The following is an 18,192-nucleotide window of genomic DNA, read 5'->3' as shown; positions in this document are numbered from 1 at the left end:
CCCAGGCAGGCTCTGCACTGACAGCGGAGAACCCAACACAGGGAAGTCATGAACCTTGAGATCATGACCTGAGCCGAAGTCAGACAACTGAGCCCACCAGGCGTTCCTCCCTATTGCATGTTTTGATTAATGTTTGCGTGGTTTATATTTTTCCAGTTTTATTTTGAACCTTATCTGTGTCACTACATTTGAAAGAGGTTTCTTATAACAGCATATAGTTGGGTCATGCTTTTTTATCCCTTCTACTTTCTGTCTTTTAATTGGTAGAGTCACATCACTTAAATTGAAAGTAATTATTGGTGTGTTAGGGCTTAAGTGTTCCATTTTTTTTTATTTTTTGCTGTGTTCCCTTCACATTGTTTCTCGTTTTCTGGTTGTTTTTGTTATTTTCCTGTTCTGTTTTGTGTTGTTTTGCATTCCTGTGGGTTACTCCCAACAATTTTTAGAATTCCATTTGATATACGTATGATGTTTTGAGTGTCGTCTTAATTTTTGTACTGTAGGCATTGTATATACATAACTTATCAGTCTGATATTATCAGCATTTTAAGCACTTTGATGTATAGAAACCTTAATTCCATTAGGTTCCTTTGCATTTTCCATTTTAAATCTAATTAAGTATTTCCCTTCTTACACCGAGCACTATGTTGGATGTTGTAATTTGTGCCTCAGCTGTCAAACATTTTTTTAAACAAAACTCATGAAAAGAGTGGTCTGTTTATCTCTACTTTTACTCATTCCATCTCCATTGTTCTTTGTCCCTTCTTGAAGTTCCAGACCTTATGTTAACATTTGCCTTCTGTTTGGCAAAGTTCCTGTAGTCTTTCTTCTGGGGTAGGTGTGCTGTTGACAAATGATTTTGGTTTCCGTCATCTAAAAGTGTTTCTCTGTCCCCTTCATTCCTGAAGGATGTTCTCATGGGATAAAAGACTTGAGGTTTACGGTTCTTTTAGTACAAGAAAAACATACCTCTTTGTGTCCTCCATGGTTTCAGATGAGAAACCTACTTACTGCCGTTCAGCCCATTGTTGCCCTGTGTGTAGTTTTTCCTTTCCATGAAGGGTGTTTTTATCTATAGTATTTGTAAGTTTGATTACAATGTGTCCTGGCGCAGAATTTTTGGAGTTTTCCTGTTTGGTATTTGTTTAACTTTTTAAAGACCTACGTCTTTTGCCAAATCTGGGGATTCAGTAATTATGTTCTCATAGTTTTTCAGTCCTACTCTTTCTCATCTCATTCAGGGACTCGAATTAAATGAGTTCCTCAGATTTTTTTTGTTTATCTAGTCTGTATTCTCTCTGTTACTCAGATTTATCAATTTCTGTTGATCTTTGAGCTCACTGATTGTTTTGTCTCTCATCTCATCTCCTGTTGAGCTTACTCAGTGAGTTATCGCTTTGGCTTTTGTGGTGTTGGGGTTTTGAGGTTGTTTTGTGTTTTTCCAGTTTAATTTCTACTGGCTCTTTTTTTACGTTTTCTAATTCCTTGCCTAGTTTATAATACCAAAGAATGACTCTTAGAAATAAAACAGGCAAAACTATGTAGTCCAAAGTCCTGGTACTCTGGTGGCTTATCTTGGTATTGGAATAAAAAGCCTAAAGTATCTAGAGAAATGGAAGTCCTGTTATCCACAGATATTTCTAAAAATGGATCTTAAAACTGAAGATCTGCAGATTATTCAGGGTTATAGTCTCCAAGATTCGTGTGTAAAATTTCCCAGCTCTGTAAGCCTTGTTAGATAGAGCCCCAGAGGAGAAGGGGTCCCTCCTCTCCAAGGGTCACTCTTGCTCTTCGTGGTTGGACACATCCCCCAATCCCCAGCTTGTCTAGGACCTGTTCGAATTTAGACCCTCACCGCTTGGTCTTTAACTTCTCCCTCTTAATCCCTTTCTGTCCCCTTAATCCATGCCTGTGTTCCAGTCTCTAGTCTCACCCCCGCCCCCCACACACACACCCACTTCCTGCCCCACGTGCCCGGTGAGCTCCGCCCTTCTCCTCTCTCCCAGACACACCCTGTGCAACAGTTCTGTCCGCTGTCTGGCCTCCACCACTGGCACCTGACTGAAGCAGGTCTCACAGAGTTCCCTCTTGTGCTCCCACGCTTCCCCCCGCCCCCAGTCTGTTATTGGGCCTTTTACCGCTGCCCACCTCTTTGACCTGAAGGCACTTCCCTGGTTTCTGTGACTTCCTGCCCTTCTTCAGAGGCCCTTTGTCTCCTTCCGTCTATTAGACAGTTGTGCTTCTCAGGATCCGTGCGTCGCCATTGCTTTCTCACTTGTGAGGGGATCCCTGAGTGAGTTAACCCCCCGCCCCCGAGGCATTTTCTCTCAGTGATCACAGAGTTCCCCCACGTCCTTGTCTCCAGGTTGAACGTTTCTCTCTGGTCATCGTTCCACACCTTGTCGGTATTCCTACCTACTGAGCCTGTGTGCGTGTGTCATGCGGCCGTGACCGCCCCCACGAGGATGCACCCATAATGATCCTGACGGCAAGCAGACATGGCGTGTTCCCGTGTATCAGTCATCGTTTGCGGTGTTTGACACACAGCAACTCTTAGCCTTTGCAACAGGTCCGTGGTAGGTGATGTTCTCCCCATTTTACAGATCAGAAAACTGAGGCACAGAAGGGTTAAAACATCTGCCCAAGGCTTCACAGTTGATTAGGAAGTACGGGACTGGAGATTGGAGCCAGGTGGGCTGCTGCAGAAGCCATGCCCTGAGCACCTCGCCACCTCCCATAGGCCGGTCTGTGCACCACTGCGCCATAGAGCGGGCCATTGCCGTTTGTCTGCAAGTTACCTTCTCGTGTGACGGTACAGGAGACAAACCACACTCACTTTTTAACGGCCGTATAATCTGTTGCAACTGCGCGGAGAGTACAGACGAGGGGTTTGAGGTGGCGCAGAGGTAGACAACGGCTAGGGCAGGGGTTGGGGTCTGGGGTTGTGTGCGTGAGGTGCCCACATCTCCCTGAAGGTCACTGTCGTCTGCCTTCTTGCCCACGTCAGACACCTTGCAGCCATTTTGTTCATTTCTCCTTTCTCTCCCCCTTACAGATCCTCAGTATACGTGCGTCTTCTAGTTCGGGTCCCTCCCAGAGTGCTCACACAGAGCTGTTTATGCGGGGGACACTGTGTGGCATGTGGCTCTTGAAGAGAATCTGCACAGGCCTGTATGGCCAGATGGTTAAGGGCGTCAGGACCATCCTGTTTAGTGTTTTGCTAGCAAGACTCACAGGACTCTACATTTTGTCATACTCGGGGCAGGCTGTGATTTATCACAGCAAACGCAGTCGAGGAGAGGCACCAGGAATGGAGAAAGCCAGAGGCCATCAGAGACAAGCTTCAAGAGTCCTGTTTCTGGGAAGGCACACGGGACACATTTAACTTAAGCTCCGTTAAGGAGTTAAGACCATGATTTTAAAAGTTTACTAGGGGACGCCTGGGTGGTCCGTTGGTTAAGCGTCCGACCCTTGATTTCGGTCAGGTCATGATTTCCCGATTCCTGAGTTCAAGCCCCACATTGGGCTCTGCACTGACAGCACAGACTGCTTGGGATTCTCTCCCTCTCTGTCCTACCCCAACTTGCTCGCTCTCTCAAAATAAGTAAATAAACACATTTTAAAAAATTCTAGGGAAGTTCATCAGAGACCCTTGGTCTTTTGGAGAGAGAATATGTATGTGCAAAAGCACACACCAAGTTCTAGATTTCCAGAAGGATAGCAGGTTCAGTGTGAGCCACATTGTTTACACAAGAAACTTAGGCACTCTGAGCCATTCATTCCTGGAAGTGGTGGGAAACCTGCCATCATCCGAGGTCACAAACCCCGGCCAAGGGCAAACCCTGCAAGCTCAAAGGATGGGAGTTCCCAGGCCTGTTGTGTAACTTCCTTACAGTGACTGAAAGGTATTAAAATGCTGGTTAAATTTCTGTACATAAAGCAAATACAGTTACTTTAAGAGTCACAACTTTGAAGGCTTATATAAGAACCACTGTAACCAAAAAAAAATCACCAAGTCACAGTAGAACTTAGAAACTAGCCAGGATTTGGGGCGCCTGGGTGGCTCAGTCCGTTAAGCCATGGCTCAGGTCATGATCTCACGGTTCATGGGTTCAAGCCCCGCATCGGGCTCTGTGCTGACAGCTCAGAGCCTGGAGCCTGCTTCGGATTCTGTGTCTCCCTCTCTCTCTGCCCCGCCCCTGCTCGTGTTCTGTCTCTGCCTCTCAAAAATGAATAAACGTTAAAAAAAAAAAATAAGAAGAAACTAGCCAGGATTTAATTTAGTGATGACAAGGTTCAGAGATGCTGGTGAGAAAGGACTTTGCTTCTTCCAAACACTGGTGTTTTGTGTGTGTGTATGCGTACATGTACGCATCACTTAGGACTCTCCACATGTATGTATATGCCTAATAGAGGTACGTGTATTACCTATACGTGTGTGTCAGGATATATGCCCTCCGGTGGTCTGACTTGCAAATGTACCACTTACTTACCTTGATCTATAAAAATGTGAGGGCCAGATTGACATGGCGTGTTTCTGCAGTACACATCAACAGTTTTTAATCTCTTTATTCCTACTGTTCATGCCTCTGGCTTCAACAAACAGAAAACTAAGCGCATCATTCAGTGCACTTAACTTGAAATTAGTGGCTTCGTCAAGGTGACGTATGTGTCCGTGTGAGTGGGAGGCGGTGGGAGCCTCGGGCTCCAGCTGGGAGGGCGCCCTGCAGGCGTGATGCTGGAGACCTTGGGAAGCTGGCCTCGGGAGCGTGTGCGGCTCCCTCTGTTCTCCCAGGCGGCCTTTCCTGTCTCTGCTGTGGGATGCGGGGCGGGGGTGCCTCTGGAATGCTCCACGATGTCACCCTTGAGTTGTGAGGGCTGACGACCTGCTTGCTCACAGGTAGGTTACACGTGTCACAACTGAAGGGTCTGCGCCAGACTGTAAACGGGCGAGTCGTTTTGTCCTCTTGGAGCGGGGTCCAGAGCCTGGGCCCTCTGGTAGGGCTGCCTGCTGCGCCTCCTGACCTCGCTCTTAGCGCTGGGTGACTAGTTTCGAGTCCCTATTTATTCCGCTTCCGTTTCTGGCATCCGTGTGTCAAGCGCGTGTCTGCGCTGTGAACTTTTCCCGCCGGGGAGCTCGTGGCTCTGCGATCCGCTGCCTGCTGCCTGCAGACGTCACCTGACACCTCGGCTCCTGCTTTTCCAGCTGGGTCCACCTGTGTCCTCGGCGATCCCTTGTCCACACTGACGCCAGAGATCCGGCTCCAATTTGGTCACGGACTGCTCACCCGCCCTCTCCCCCTAAAACGTTCCACGACTCCCCTCCACTCTCGGGGTAAACCCCGAATCCTTCACGTGGCCCATCCACGGGGCCTTCCCTGGTGGGGGACGGGCCTCATTTACTACCTCTTGCACGACGCTGGCCTCTTTTCACTCCCCGTCTCCCTTCACTCCTCCGCCTGCCATGGGCTCTTCCTCCCCACTTTGCCCAGTGAGGGCAGGCTTATCCCTCACCTCTCATCTCAAATAGCATTTCCTCGGCGAGCCTTGACCGGAACGTGCTTCTAGATCACGGCACGGGTCCATACTGTTCTCTGCTCCCCAGAGCCACCTTCAGGCTTGATGGTGTGCTAGGAGGTTGTGCTTCACTCAGAACAGCTGTAACACGGTTCCTGCCTGTGACAGCGCGGGACACAGGCCAAGGTCACTAAAGGGTAAGGTCCAGGGAGACTGAGCACCAGCGTTCAGGTGTCCCGTCCCAGCACAGTCACACAAGGCTTAATTCTTTCGGCAAAGGTGTGACAGTATGTTCAGGCGTCGCCAATGAGGGAAGCTCACCGAAGCTTTAATGCCGGGGTTTCTTACTGAGGCACGCCGCGCCTTCGCGACTGACCGTGGGTACTCCGGGGGTCCGCAGAAGGCAGAGATACAGTGTGTCCCAGAGCCTCAGGCCTACAAAAGCCACCACTCCCCGTGAGTCGCACCGTCCGCATCAATCATCTGGTCAAACGGATGCAGCGAGCGGGGCCTGCAGATTCAGGCGTAAGATCACTTCCCAGGCCAGATGTTAAGCACTTAGATTGTCTTCCCAGAGCTGGTCAGGGGCCGGTCCTTTGGGATGTGTAGCACTTGAGCAGCCAAAGCGTGTTCAGTTGGCGCATTTCTGCTCAGTCCGCCCTGCTGGCCCCTGGCCTAGGCTCTGTGACAGCAAAACGGTGCTATCAGCCTGAGCATCTCTATGTAGTGAAGTATTTCTGTGACAGGAAAACGGTAGTGTCATCAGAAATGTGCTAACCTCTTAAGGGGCGCCTGGGTGGCTCAGTTAAGCGTCCCACTTTGGCTCAGGTCATTATTTCACAGTTCGTGGTTTCGGGCCCCGCCTCAGACTCTGTGCTGACAGCTTAGAGCCTGGAACCTGCTTCAGATTCTGTGTCTTCCTCTCTCTCTCTCTATCTCTCAAAAAAAAAAAAAAATCTGGTTACCATTTAAATGAGGCAGAGTGGGTTATAGGTTGATTAAAATAACTCATTGTGAAACCATTATATTCATGTTCATATTTTTGTACTAATTTGATTACTGTCCCTTCTGATCAACTGTTTGTACTTTGTGATAAACCACTTCCCTCTGTCACTACCTTAGTTTAAGTCCGTGTCCTCCGCCATCTGGAAAACAGTCGAGTAGATCTTCTGTCTTGCCCCTCCTATAGTCTAATTTCCACACACTACTCAGATTGATCCTTTTAATTCACAAATCGGATTATATTACCATTCACCTGAAAACCTCCCCAGGTGTTTATCTATTTCACAGTTTACTAACTATATATTTTTAATTTTCTGTGTCCTGGCATTTGGAGTCTTGCTGACTGGGGAGATTCTGCCCCTCCCAGGACCAGCCAGTTATTAGAGACCCCTAACAACTTCCCCGGGACCTCGCTTTTCACATGCAAACGACCCACCTGTCTGTCTCCTTAAAACTCTAGGGCCCAGTACTAGAAGGGAGTGACAATGCCCCAAAGCCCTACCATATTATTCAAACCAGTCAATCCTAAACTGTTTACCTGTTCCGCCTTGCCTTTTCCTGCCGAAGACACGACACATGTGGTGGGCAGTGCTTTCTCCGTCACTGCTGTCTCCGACCCACCCTGGTGCTTCCCCCGCTCCTCCGCTCCGCCGTGTACGTCTGGTAGAACAGGCAGTTCGGAGCTGGAGGCTAGGGTGCTGATAAGTAGGTTACACATTAGAAACCTGGGGTCACACGTGCTGACCGCCTTCCAACACGCCAGGGCTGACAGACCAGGAGCCCCGGGGCGGAACACGCACGCTCCCGCCTGTGCCGCAGGGCCATCCGTGCCCAAGGTCATGCCTGTGCGCTGCAGCGTTGCCCCCTCCCCCGGGGGAAGGCTGCCAAGATGGTTCCGGTAGGAACACGATGGGCTTGATCAGAGACTCCCCTCCCGACCAGTGACTGGAAGGAGCCTCTATGAGAGACCACCCCGTCTATGACCCACGAAGAGAAAAGAGCCCTGTAGCTTCAGGGCAGTGCCTGGCTTTCCCACCTTGAGAACGGCCTGTCCTTAAAGGGCTTTGTGCTTTGCTACCTTCCTTCTGGCTGCCTTTCCCCGAGAGCCGGTCCTCGCAAAAACCTTCTGTGGGGAGTCCGAGAACGAGACCTCCATCCACACGGCGCAGAGTCTCCCACGGGTAACATGCCGTAACTCCCATTTGCTAGGGATGTGAGCATAAACTTCTTCCTTTGTGACAGTCCCTTCCAGATCTGCTGCCTTACCACACCTGAGGAAACAAATCCCAGGTACATTTTAGAACACGTGCTGGAGCCAATTACAGCCTCCTTACAAAGGCTGGCAGGGTTCTACGCAATTTGTCTCCATTTATCTAACTCCCCTGGTCCCGCTTGAACCCCTGCCACACAGTTCTAGCTCCACTAGCCTTCTCCTCAGGCCCCCGGTGCGCTCCGACCCCCACCCCCCCAGGAATGTCTTAAAAGACTCAGGAGCCATCTCTTTGAAATGCAGAAATCGAGGGAGATGTTATCTCTATCACTCAGCTTCTCTGGGAAGACAGCCTCTCTGGTGGGCATCTGGCTCCAAGTTGCAAAAGGGAAGATTCACGAAGGAAGCCTAGTTCATTTACAACAGAGTTGGGAGGCCAGAAGGCAGAACTCTCACGAAACCACTCCAAGGCAATCACAGGAAGAATCGGGAATTCCAGGCCCCAACAGGAAAAGATGGACCCTGCATCTCCCGCAAGAAACCAACCATCCCTGCAACCCAACCAATGAGAGACTTCCATCATCTTGAACTGTTGCTTTCCTCCAATGGAATTTGTTGAAAACGACCCTGCCCGCTCCCTCCTCCTCCATAAAATAACTTTTGTTTGTTGGATTTGCCTGTGGCTTTATTGTAGTTTGCGTGTCTCTATGGCAATTCTGTGCTATTTCCAAATAACATTTTTTTGTGGGTAAAATAACTGACTTTTAATTTTAAGGTTAACACCGCTTTCTATCCTCAAGAAATGAGACGTTTGTTTTCCTTTATGGAAAGCCAGTGTAGGAGCAGACAGCCACCCCAATTACCAAGTAGATTTAGGATGACTCTGTGTAACAAATGGTGCTGTTATGTTTTCTTTTATTTTTTTTATTTTTATTTTTTAAATTTTTTTTTCAACGTTTTTTATTTATTTTTGGGACAGAGAGAGACAGAGCATGAACGGGGGAGGGGCAGAGAGAGAGGGAGACACAGAATCGGAAACAGGCTCCAGGCTCCGAGCCATCAGCCCAGAGCCTGACGCGGGGCTCGAACTCACGGACCGCGAGATCGTGACCTGGCTGAAGTCGGACGCTTAACCGACTGCGCCACCCAGGCGCCCCTATTATGTTTTCTTACGTGAGGACTAATTATTGTTTGTGATGAAGCTATGTAATGGGAGACACTGGAAAAGCCAAGTGTCTGCTTGGCTTTACGAAATGGCATCTTTCTCACTTTCCATCTCTTAGCAATTATCTGTGATACGGCATTGCATTCAGTTTAAGGTTTATTCAGTAATAAACTTTTATTTATGTTTTTACTATCTTTGTGAGGAGGTTTTCTGGGTTGGGAGAAGATTTTTTCTTTATAAATTACATTCCTCCAAGAAGTTATATTGTTACTGTGGTAGGGTCCCCTCCATAAGGAATGAAAAAACAAAAACAAAAACAAAAAAAAACCTCAAGCAACCTGGCTATACATGTGACAACATCCCTCTCGACCTTGTAACATGAGACCACTTAATCAGACTCCATGTTTGTGTGTTATCATTATATGGGAGACAAAGAAATAGAAAATGTATTAAAAACTATGCCACGTGGCATTTGTTCAGGGCTCAGTTCTTCAGGTAGAAACCCAACTGAGCCGTGCTGGCAAGAATAAAGTTGCTTCCTGGAAAGAAAAGCCTCAGTGTCGGACTCTCTGCAAGAATCCTGCTACGTTACCTGTCTAAAAGAATGCAATTTAAATTTTTGGTAACGCCTGTATATGCCACACAAACAGACATGTGGGCTGATTTTACTATTTGAGACCCCCAAATGCAAACTGCAGACAGTGTCTGTGAAAATTAATTACAGGAAACTTCAGTAAAATGGAGCCAGGAGGCCAGACGGGGGCTGTCACATCCTGACTAGGGATGTCAATTGCAGACGCCGGCAGAAGAATCCTACAGTAAAGAATCATCAATTATAGGCCCCAAGGAGAAAAGATATACGTTGCATTTCCTACAAGAAATTGACCACCCCGGCAACTCAACCAATGAGAAGGTGTCTTTTACTAAACTGTTGCTTTTCTCCAATGGACTTTCCTTCAAAACAAGCCCTCCCAAACTTCCTTCTCCATAAAACAGCGTTTTGGCTGCATCTTCCTTGTCCCTATATTGTAATTCTCTATTTCCAAATAAGCCCTTTTTTCTTTTTTTTTTTTTTTTTTTTTTTGCTGGTTAAAAATAACCGAATGTTAAATACAATGAATGTATTATTGTATTTTTAAGGTCAAGAGTCCAGCAAATACACAGCTCATGGAGGCAAAGGGAGAGCGGTCTGTGCCATTGCGCCGAATGGGCCTACAGTCCCAGGCTGGGGGAGGCTCCAAGGGCTGTGGGGTGGAGTGGGGAAAGCAGGGGCTGCAGGACACCCCAAGACAGAGGCAGAAACTTCGGGAAGCAAGACGGAGGACGCCCCTGGGGAGTGGCCTGAACGGGACACGACATCCCAGCGGGGGCCGGTTTGGTGCGCACGTTAGCTTGGGAGTTTGCCGACCTTAGAGCCACCCCCACCCCCCGCAGCTTTCTGTGGTTAGTGTCTCATCATTCACACGCACACGGTGTCAGTTCATTAATGCACTCGCGCACTCTCGGAGACTCACGCAGGAATTGGTTCACCGAGACCCTTTGCTTCGCCTCCCATTCCCCCAGGTTCCCCCAGCTCACGGGGGCCCGCCTGAGTCTGCCCCGCCGCAGCGCCCGGGTCTCCGCGCCCTGCCACCTCATTGGCTCAGCGTGGGCGGAAGCTCCCATTTCTGTCTTTTCTATTGGACACGCTGCCTGCGCGCCCAGAAGATCCAACCAATGGGAGCCGGTCAGGAACTGTGGCTCAGCCAACGAGGGGGCGCAGACATAAAGGCCCCAGCGCTGGCTTCCCGGGAGTTCCTTGATCTCCGGCGTTGTAGCTCCGCGCGCTGCGCTGAGGGTTCGTGGGGGGGCCGTCGGCGTCCGAAGCGCCTCAGCCTGGTTGTTGCCTACCCTCACCGCTTTTGAGGACAGTTCCAAAGGGCTCGGGAAGGCGTCCTGTCGCCGCCGTGCCGTCTCCTGGGGAGCCACCCAAACGCTGCGATGCAGTCGGGCAGCGTGCAGCCCGCGGATGAAGAACAGGAGCAGACCCGAGACCAGGGAACAGGTGGAGAAGGACTGGTGTCAGTTGTTGGGGGCGGGGGTGGGGTGCAAGAAGCGCGTGTTGACCTCTGCCTGTCTGTCTAAGAAGCTGCGGCAGGCCTCGTGGAGCTCGGCATGCCCCCCGTGTGAGTGTCTCTGGAAGGAAGCGGAGCGGGACGAGAAATGAAGACCAGCTGCACGTGGGAAGTGTTGGCTCGTGGGCCAACCGAACAGCCTGGCTGCGCCCTTGACAAGGGGAAGGGGCACGGGGGCGGGAGGCGAGAGGTGAAGGAGGGTCGAGTCCGTCACTGCCCGCCATTTTCTTCCCCAAACTGAGGCTCTGTTCTCACTTTCAGGCGGCGCCTCACGATTGAGGACTTTGAAATCGGGCGTCCTCTGGGCAAGGGAAAATTTGGGAACGTGTACCTGGCTCGGCTCAAGGAAAGCCATTTCCTTGTGGCGCTGAAAGTCATCTTCAAGTCCCAGATAGAAAAGGAAGGACTGGAGCACCAGCTGCGCCGGGAAATTGAGATCCAGGCGCATCTACAGTAAGGACGGGCTGCAGGAGAATCCAGCGCCAGCTTCTTCCTCTTCATCTGTTTCCTCTTCCGTCTCTGGCATCTGAACCCAGCACAACCCCCAAATGACCCTCCAACAGGCCACCTTGAGTCCACCTTGAAGATTTTTTCTGCAGTTCACTCCGCTTACACCGTGTAAACCTCCTCCCTGTCTCAGACCCCCAAATCCTGATGCCTCCTCTTGCTCTCCCCTCACACACTCCAGTATCGGACCATTATTCTGGTCCCAGCGCAATTTGTCCTTTGTCCGACCACTTTTAGTAGCATCGGGAGTTGGGTCTCATGAGTCTGACCCTTCCTCCATCTTTTCTCCAGGCACCCCAATATCCTACGCCTATACAACTACTTCCATGATGCACGCCGGGTGTACCTGATTCTGGAATATGCTCCAAGGGGTGAGCTCTACAAGGAGCTGCAAAAGAGCAACACTTTGGATGAACAGCACGCAGCCACGGTGAGGTGGGAGGGCTGGCGGCTTTGGGCCTGTGAGTTTACTCTGGGCTGGTGGGGATCACTGCTTGTGGCTATCATTAGTGTCCAGCTTCTTTTTTTTTTTTTCTTTATTTCTGAATTCTGTTACCTTTTATGTAGTGACACGTACATCCTATAGCTTCACATTTTGATACCCTAGTTATCCAGAATATTAATAATTAGTGTGTATGAATTTGGATTCTTTGGTTGTAAGCAACAGAATCTCCACTACCTTATGTGAAGAAGCATGTTGAAAGCCTATGAGTAGAACTGGCTTAGAAATAGAAAGCAAGAGGGGCGCCTGGGTGGCTCGGTCGGTTAAGCGTCCGACTTCGGCTCAGGTCACGATCTCACGGTCGGTGAGTTCGAGCCCCGCGTCGGGCTCTGGGCTGATGGCTCGGAGCCTGGAGGCTGCTTCGGATTCTGTGTCTCCCTCTCTCTTTGCCCCTCCCCTGTTCATGCTCTGTCTCTCTCTGTCTCAAAAATAAATAAACGTTAAAAAAATTTTAAAAAAAAAAGAAATAGAAAGCAAGAGATTTCTACAGAGCCTCAGATGGGGAATCAGAGCCTCAGTTATCCCAGCAGGAAGGGCTGGGTCAGCTTGCTGTCAGAATGAGTGATCTTCCAATTTTCCTCCTATTTTTGTATCATTTCTTCAGGACTCCAGTCCTGTGGGCGATCCTCTGGTTGGCTCAGCATGGGCCCTGGTCCAGCTCCTTGCTGTGCTAGAGCAGAAGAGAGGCTCCGTCCACTTTAGCACCCCTCCTTTAAGACCACATAAAATGGGGAGAGGAATTCCTCCCCACCAGTAATTAATTGTGCCATTAAGGAAGTAATGGGGTTGGTAACTAGGACATAAAAGATTCCACTACAGGGGCGCCTGGGTAGCTCAGTCAGTTAAGCGTCCTACTCTTGGTTTCGGCTCAGATCATGATCTCCGTTTGTGAGTTGGAGCCCTGCATCGGGCTCTGCACTGACAGTACAGAGCCTGCTTGGGATTCTCTCCTTTTTCTCTGCCTCTCTCCTGCTTGTGTGCTCTCTCTCTCAAATTAAAAAAAAAAAAAAGATTCCACTACAATGATAAAAACGTATGAGGAGTATTTTATCTCACACGGAAAACTGGCTGGCTTCATTTCCAGACTGCTTTTTCTTTGCTCACTCAGATAATGGAGGAATTAGCAGATGCTCTGACATACTGCCATGAGAAAAAGGTGATTCACAGGGATATCAAGCCGGAGAATCTGCTGCTGGGGTTCAGGGGTGAGGTGAAGATTGCAGACTTTGGCTGGTCTGTGCACACCCCATCTCTGAGGTAGGTCACGTGGTGGTGGAATGGGCCCTGGGTGCCAGTAAGGAATGATCCAATTTAACCCATTGCACGTGTTAAGACTGGGATAAAACCCCGGGTTTGTATTTGAGCACTGTCTTTTTTCATATGTATATATTTAATGTGCATTTGTAGATGGAAAGAATGGCTGAACCACATCTTTTATCTTTTGATCTCTGTTAACATATAACTTTCCCCAGTAAGTTTCCATGTAAATAAGAATCATTGCTCCATAATTCCGGAAATTTTACTTGGTCTCTGTTGATGCACCTTCAGTTTGTTCCAAATCTCTATTGATGCCCAGAATATTATGAAAACATCCTGGATCGTGAGCTAAATGTATAAGTAATTCCAAAGTATGGAATTGGTGGGTCCCAGGACTTGCCTTCCCTAAACCTCGATCCTTATTAAAACTTGGTGTTCCCAGACTTCCAGGCTTGGGAGGGGACTGCTCAGGCCTTTCTAGCATCTCTCATCTCACTGGAATCTAGAAAAGGAGGGTTGCCCTGTGTGGGGCCTCTACACAGGCCTCCCTTCTCTGCTGTCCTCTAGGAGAAAGACCATGTGTGGGACTCTGGACTACTTGCCCCCAGAAATGATAGAAAGGAGAACATATAATGAGACGGTTGATCTGTGGTGCATTGGAGTGCTCTGCTATGAGCTGCTGGTGGGGAATCCACCCTTTGAGAGCCATTCCCATAATGAGACGTACCGACGTATCCTCAAGGTGGGATGGTCACATTCTGGGAATTCGTGGGGGCGGGGTGCTACAGAGCCTGGGCTGCACATAAAGGTTGTCGAATAAGATCCAGAAGAGTGCCTGGAAGGGACTCAAGGAACAGAAAACATGGAGCACAGAAATTAACCATCCTTTTCTTTTTTCTTGTCTGGCCTCATCAGGTGGACATCAGGTTTCCTCCGTCAATACCTTTGGGGGCCCGGGACTTGATCTCCAAGCTTCTCAGATACCAGCCTTTGGAGCGGCTGCCTTTGTCGCAGATCCTGGAGCACCCCTGGGTCCGGGCCCACTCTCGGAGGGTGCTGCCTCCATCTGTTCAGATGGATTCTTGAGCCCTGTCCGCACCTGTTTCATTGCATTTGTCCAGGGAGCTCTCCTGGCTCTACTAACTTGTCTGTCTTTTGTTTCTTCTAAGATGCAAGATACTAATGAATAAAAGCTGAGTCATTTTTTTTACCAGGTCTTTATGGTTCTGTGAGTTGGTGTCTGATGGGGTAGAATCTTTATTTCTTTTTATTATTTTTTTTTTTTTTTTAATTTTTTTTTTTTCAACGTTTATTTATTTTTGGGACAGAGAGAGACAGAGCATGAACGGGGGAGGGACAGAGAGAGAGGGAGACACAGAATCGGAAACAGGCTCCAGGCTCTGAGCCATCAGCCCAGAGCGTGACGCGGGGCTCGAACTCACGGACCGTGAGATCGTGACCTGGCTGAAGTCGGACGCTTAACCGACTGCGCCACCCAGGCGCCCCTAGAATCTTTATTTCTTGTAGAAACTCTTTCCCATGAGAGCGTCCCAAGATGATGTCCCTCCGGGTCCCCAGGGTGGTGACTCAACCACTCACCGTCAAAACTAGTTCCTATTTTCATTCAGATAACTGCCTTGGTGCATACCCTATCCCCCATCACAGTTGCTTCTAGACTCAATTTACTATTTCCCATCTTCTCAGGAGCATGGATCTATAAAACAGGACACGGGTCAACCCAGAGGTCCACCGTCTTTATACTGACACGAGCGTGCTACCGTCTGATGACATGTCTCACTGAACATCAACTGCCGCTCAATTCTCAAATGGATTCACCAGTAGCTCTGTGATGTGTCATATTCTGATTGCATCAACTAAATCACCCCTAATAGACGGACCGTCACCTCTTCTGAAATCACATCCTCCACTTGGAGCAATTTAGGGCTCTTCCAACCTTCCCCTGTATCCTTTTGTCCCACTGTCATGTGTCAGCCACTCCCTCTATCCACAATAAGCTGACTGCCCCAGAATAAACATCTAGACACAGCTGGGAGCTCGAAACATGGTTTTTGCTCATTTTTGCAGGCATCGCTTTCCCCGCTGTGTCACCTGACTTACAAACACTGCGTATGGAGCTTGCCTTGTTCATGTTACTCCCTTCGCCGTATTCTATGCAGTCTCTTCATGTGACATGTCCTGCACGTGTAGGACCACGGCTCCATGTGTGTGACCAGACCCATGATACAAGGAACTCGGCTACTCAGATGGATAGCCTCCACCCCCTGCTGCAGATGTATGATTTAAAGGCTCCAAGAGGGGGCGCCTGGGTGGCGCAGTCGGTTAAGCGTCCGACTTCAGCCAGGTCACGATCTCACGATCCGTGAGTTCGAGCCCCGCGTCAGGCTCTGGGCTGATGGCTCGGAGCCTGGAGCCTGTTTCCGATTCTGTGTCTCCCTCTCTCTCTGCCCCTCCCCCGTTCATGCTCTGTCTCTCTCTGTCCAAAAAAAAAAAAAAACGTTGAAAAAAAAAATAAAGGCTCCAAGATACTGGCTTGTGGCTTTTCATCTGCACCTCCAGTGCCCACATCTCTGTGCTTTCTAGCTTTGTCCTCTCTATCAGTGCTCTTGAAGTAATACTTCAATTAAACACCTTGAAATTCCTAATAAACTGGTTTGTACATAGGAACCCTGCAACATTACTCGGTTCTGGTGCTAGACAAATTCACATCACCGGGTGCATTTTGAGGGAAGTAGATAAGATAAGCAGAGGAAAGGAAACTAGGGCTTCCACGTTGACTACCCCGTGATATGTGTCTAAATCATGCAAACTCTGACATGCTTTACAGCAGGGATTTCCAATAGCTATATAGCTTTCCCCACCACTGATTCCAGACATTCTGCCTCTCGTGACAAAGAGAATATAAAAATCTTAACTTTAATATCTGACTTACATTCTAGCCTCAAATCACTTAATTTAACTGTGTCAACTACATGTGAAGAGAAATATGCTGTTTCCAATATGGTCAAGTTATTATGGCCAATGATGGATCACACGCTAATTTAGCCATATTTCTCCACAATCTTTTTTTAAATTTTTTAAAAAATTTTTCCTTAGTTTTGGGAGAGCACAAGCAGCGAGGGGCAGCAGGAGAGGACAGAGGATCTGAAGCAGGCTCTGTGCTGACAGGCTGACAGCAGTGAGCCTGATGTGGGGCTTAAACTCAGGAACCATGATATCATGACCTGAGCTGAAGGTGGACACTCAACCAACTGAACCACTCAGGTGCCCCCGCCCTTTTTTTTTTAATATGAATTTTTATTTATTTTGTTTCAGAGAGAGGGAAAGGGGCAGAGGGATCCCAAGCAGTATCCCCTGCTCAGCATGGAGCATGATGTGGGGCTTGATCCCAAGATCCTGGGACCATGATCTGGGCCAAAATCAAGAGTCGATGCTCAACCAGCTGAGCCACCCAAGCACCCTTCCACAACCTTTTATAAAAAACATCTTCCTCTAGAAAATTAACTCCACCTTAATCCTTGATTCCATTAACATCCTGTTACTATGCTTTTCTCCACTTTTAAAATTAAATCTCTTTTTCTTTTTAGTTTTTATTTAAAACCCAGTCAACATACCATGTAATATTAGTTTCAGGTGTACAATACAGTGATTCAACACTTCATACAACACCTGGTGCTTATCACAAGTGATCCCTTATTTAACCCCCTCCCCCCCACCTTCCCTCTGGTAACCATAAGTGTGTTCTCCATAGTTCAGAGTCTGTTTCTTAGTTTTCTTCTCCCCCCACCCCCGCACAATCATTTGTTTTGTTTCTTAAATTCCACATATGAGTTAAATCATATAGTATTTGTGTTTTTTTCTGACTGACTTATTTTGCCTAGGATAATACTCTCTAGCTCTATCCGAATTGTTGCAGGTGGCAAGATTTCATTCTTTTTTATGGCTGAGTAATATACCATAAAACTAAATCTTTTGAGGGCATTTTCTGCACACTACATTCCCATTTGCATAACTATATGTATTCTGAACTCATTAGAAACAAGATCGTATTCTCTCACACTCACAGTTATGAGAAAACAAAAGTCACTGATGGTGACTTGTGAGACTTTATGTAATAGAATTCTAAAAAGATTGTGAGGATTCTCAATATGACTGTTGGTTTCTTGTCTGCACCTATTTTTTTTTAAAGGTTAATTTATTTTTCAAAGAGAGAGACAGAGATAGAGCGAGGGGAGGGGCAGAGAAAGGCAGACACAGAATCCGAAGCAGGCTCTAGGCTCTGGGCTGTCGGCACAGAGCCCGATGTGGGGCTTGAACTCACGAACCTCGAGATCGTGACCTGAGCCGAAGTTGGCCATTTAACCAACAGAGCCACCCAGGTGCCCCTTGTCTGCACCTATTTAACGCCGGGTTGTTCAGGGTTCGCCCCTGCCCATTCCTTTCTCCATCTATTCTAAGGCTTCTCTTCAGACTGGAGATGACCCCCTTCGCTAACAACTCCCCAACATGCAGATCCACGCAGGACCCCTAGTCCGGCAATCAGACACAGGATGCAGCGCCCGTGCTCCACCCCGGAGTCCCGACCTCCCCCAGCCTCGCTCACCAGCGGGCGTCAAGGCCTGGCAGCACGTGCAGCTGATGCTGGAATAGAGCCCGCGAGGGGCCGGGCGGTGCGCATGCGCCGCGTGGGAGGGAGGGCTTCCGGCGTCCGTGTCCTGGCGCTCGCTCTTCCTACCGCTCGTGTGCCCAGCTCCCTCCAGGAAGATCGCGAGGAGGTGAGACGCACGGGGAAGTCGCGAGCCGAGCCTAGGGCCTGACCCTAGGCGGACAGGTGACACGTGCCCTGACCCCAGGCGGACGCTCCCGCCTTCGGAGCCTCGATTTCCCGGGGCATGTGACG

At 48.8% G+C, this 18,192-nt stretch overlaps 1 protein-coding gene across 2 annotated transcripts; it reads left to right on the top strand.

Moving 5' to 3' along the window:
- The first annotated feature begins 10,661 nt into the window (after positions 1–10,661).
- Positions 10,662–14,484, top strand: AURKC (aurora kinase C). 2 transcript variants are annotated; one of them, XM_060628082.3, is made up of 7 exons: positions 10,662–10,938; positions 11,023–11,059; positions 11,270–11,461; positions 11,807–11,945; positions 13,126–13,274; positions 13,842–14,016; positions 14,190–14,484. In XM_060628082.3, exons 1-7 carry the CDS (start codon positions 10,875–10,877, stop codon positions 14,358–14,360), a joined length of 927 nt encoding a protein of 308 aa, XP_060484065.3. In that variant the 5' UTR covers positions 10,662–10,874; the 3' UTR covers positions 14,361–14,484. The 2 variants fall into 2 exon arrangements, with proteins under 2 accessions (XP_060484065.3, XP_060484064.3); XM_060628081.3 differs by having other exon boundaries at positions 11,020–11,059.
- Positions 14,485–18,192: the final 3,708 nt, after the last annotated feature.

The sequence above is a fragment of the Panthera onca genome, chromosome E2, assembly GCF_046562875.1.
Source record: "Panthera onca isolate mPanOnc1 chromosome E2, mPanOnc1 haplotype 2, whole genome shotgun sequence".
NCBI lineage: Eukaryota > Metazoa > Chordata > Mammalia > Carnivora > Felidae > Panthera > Panthera onca.
This window is presented reverse-complemented; position numbering and strand designations above follow the sequence as displayed.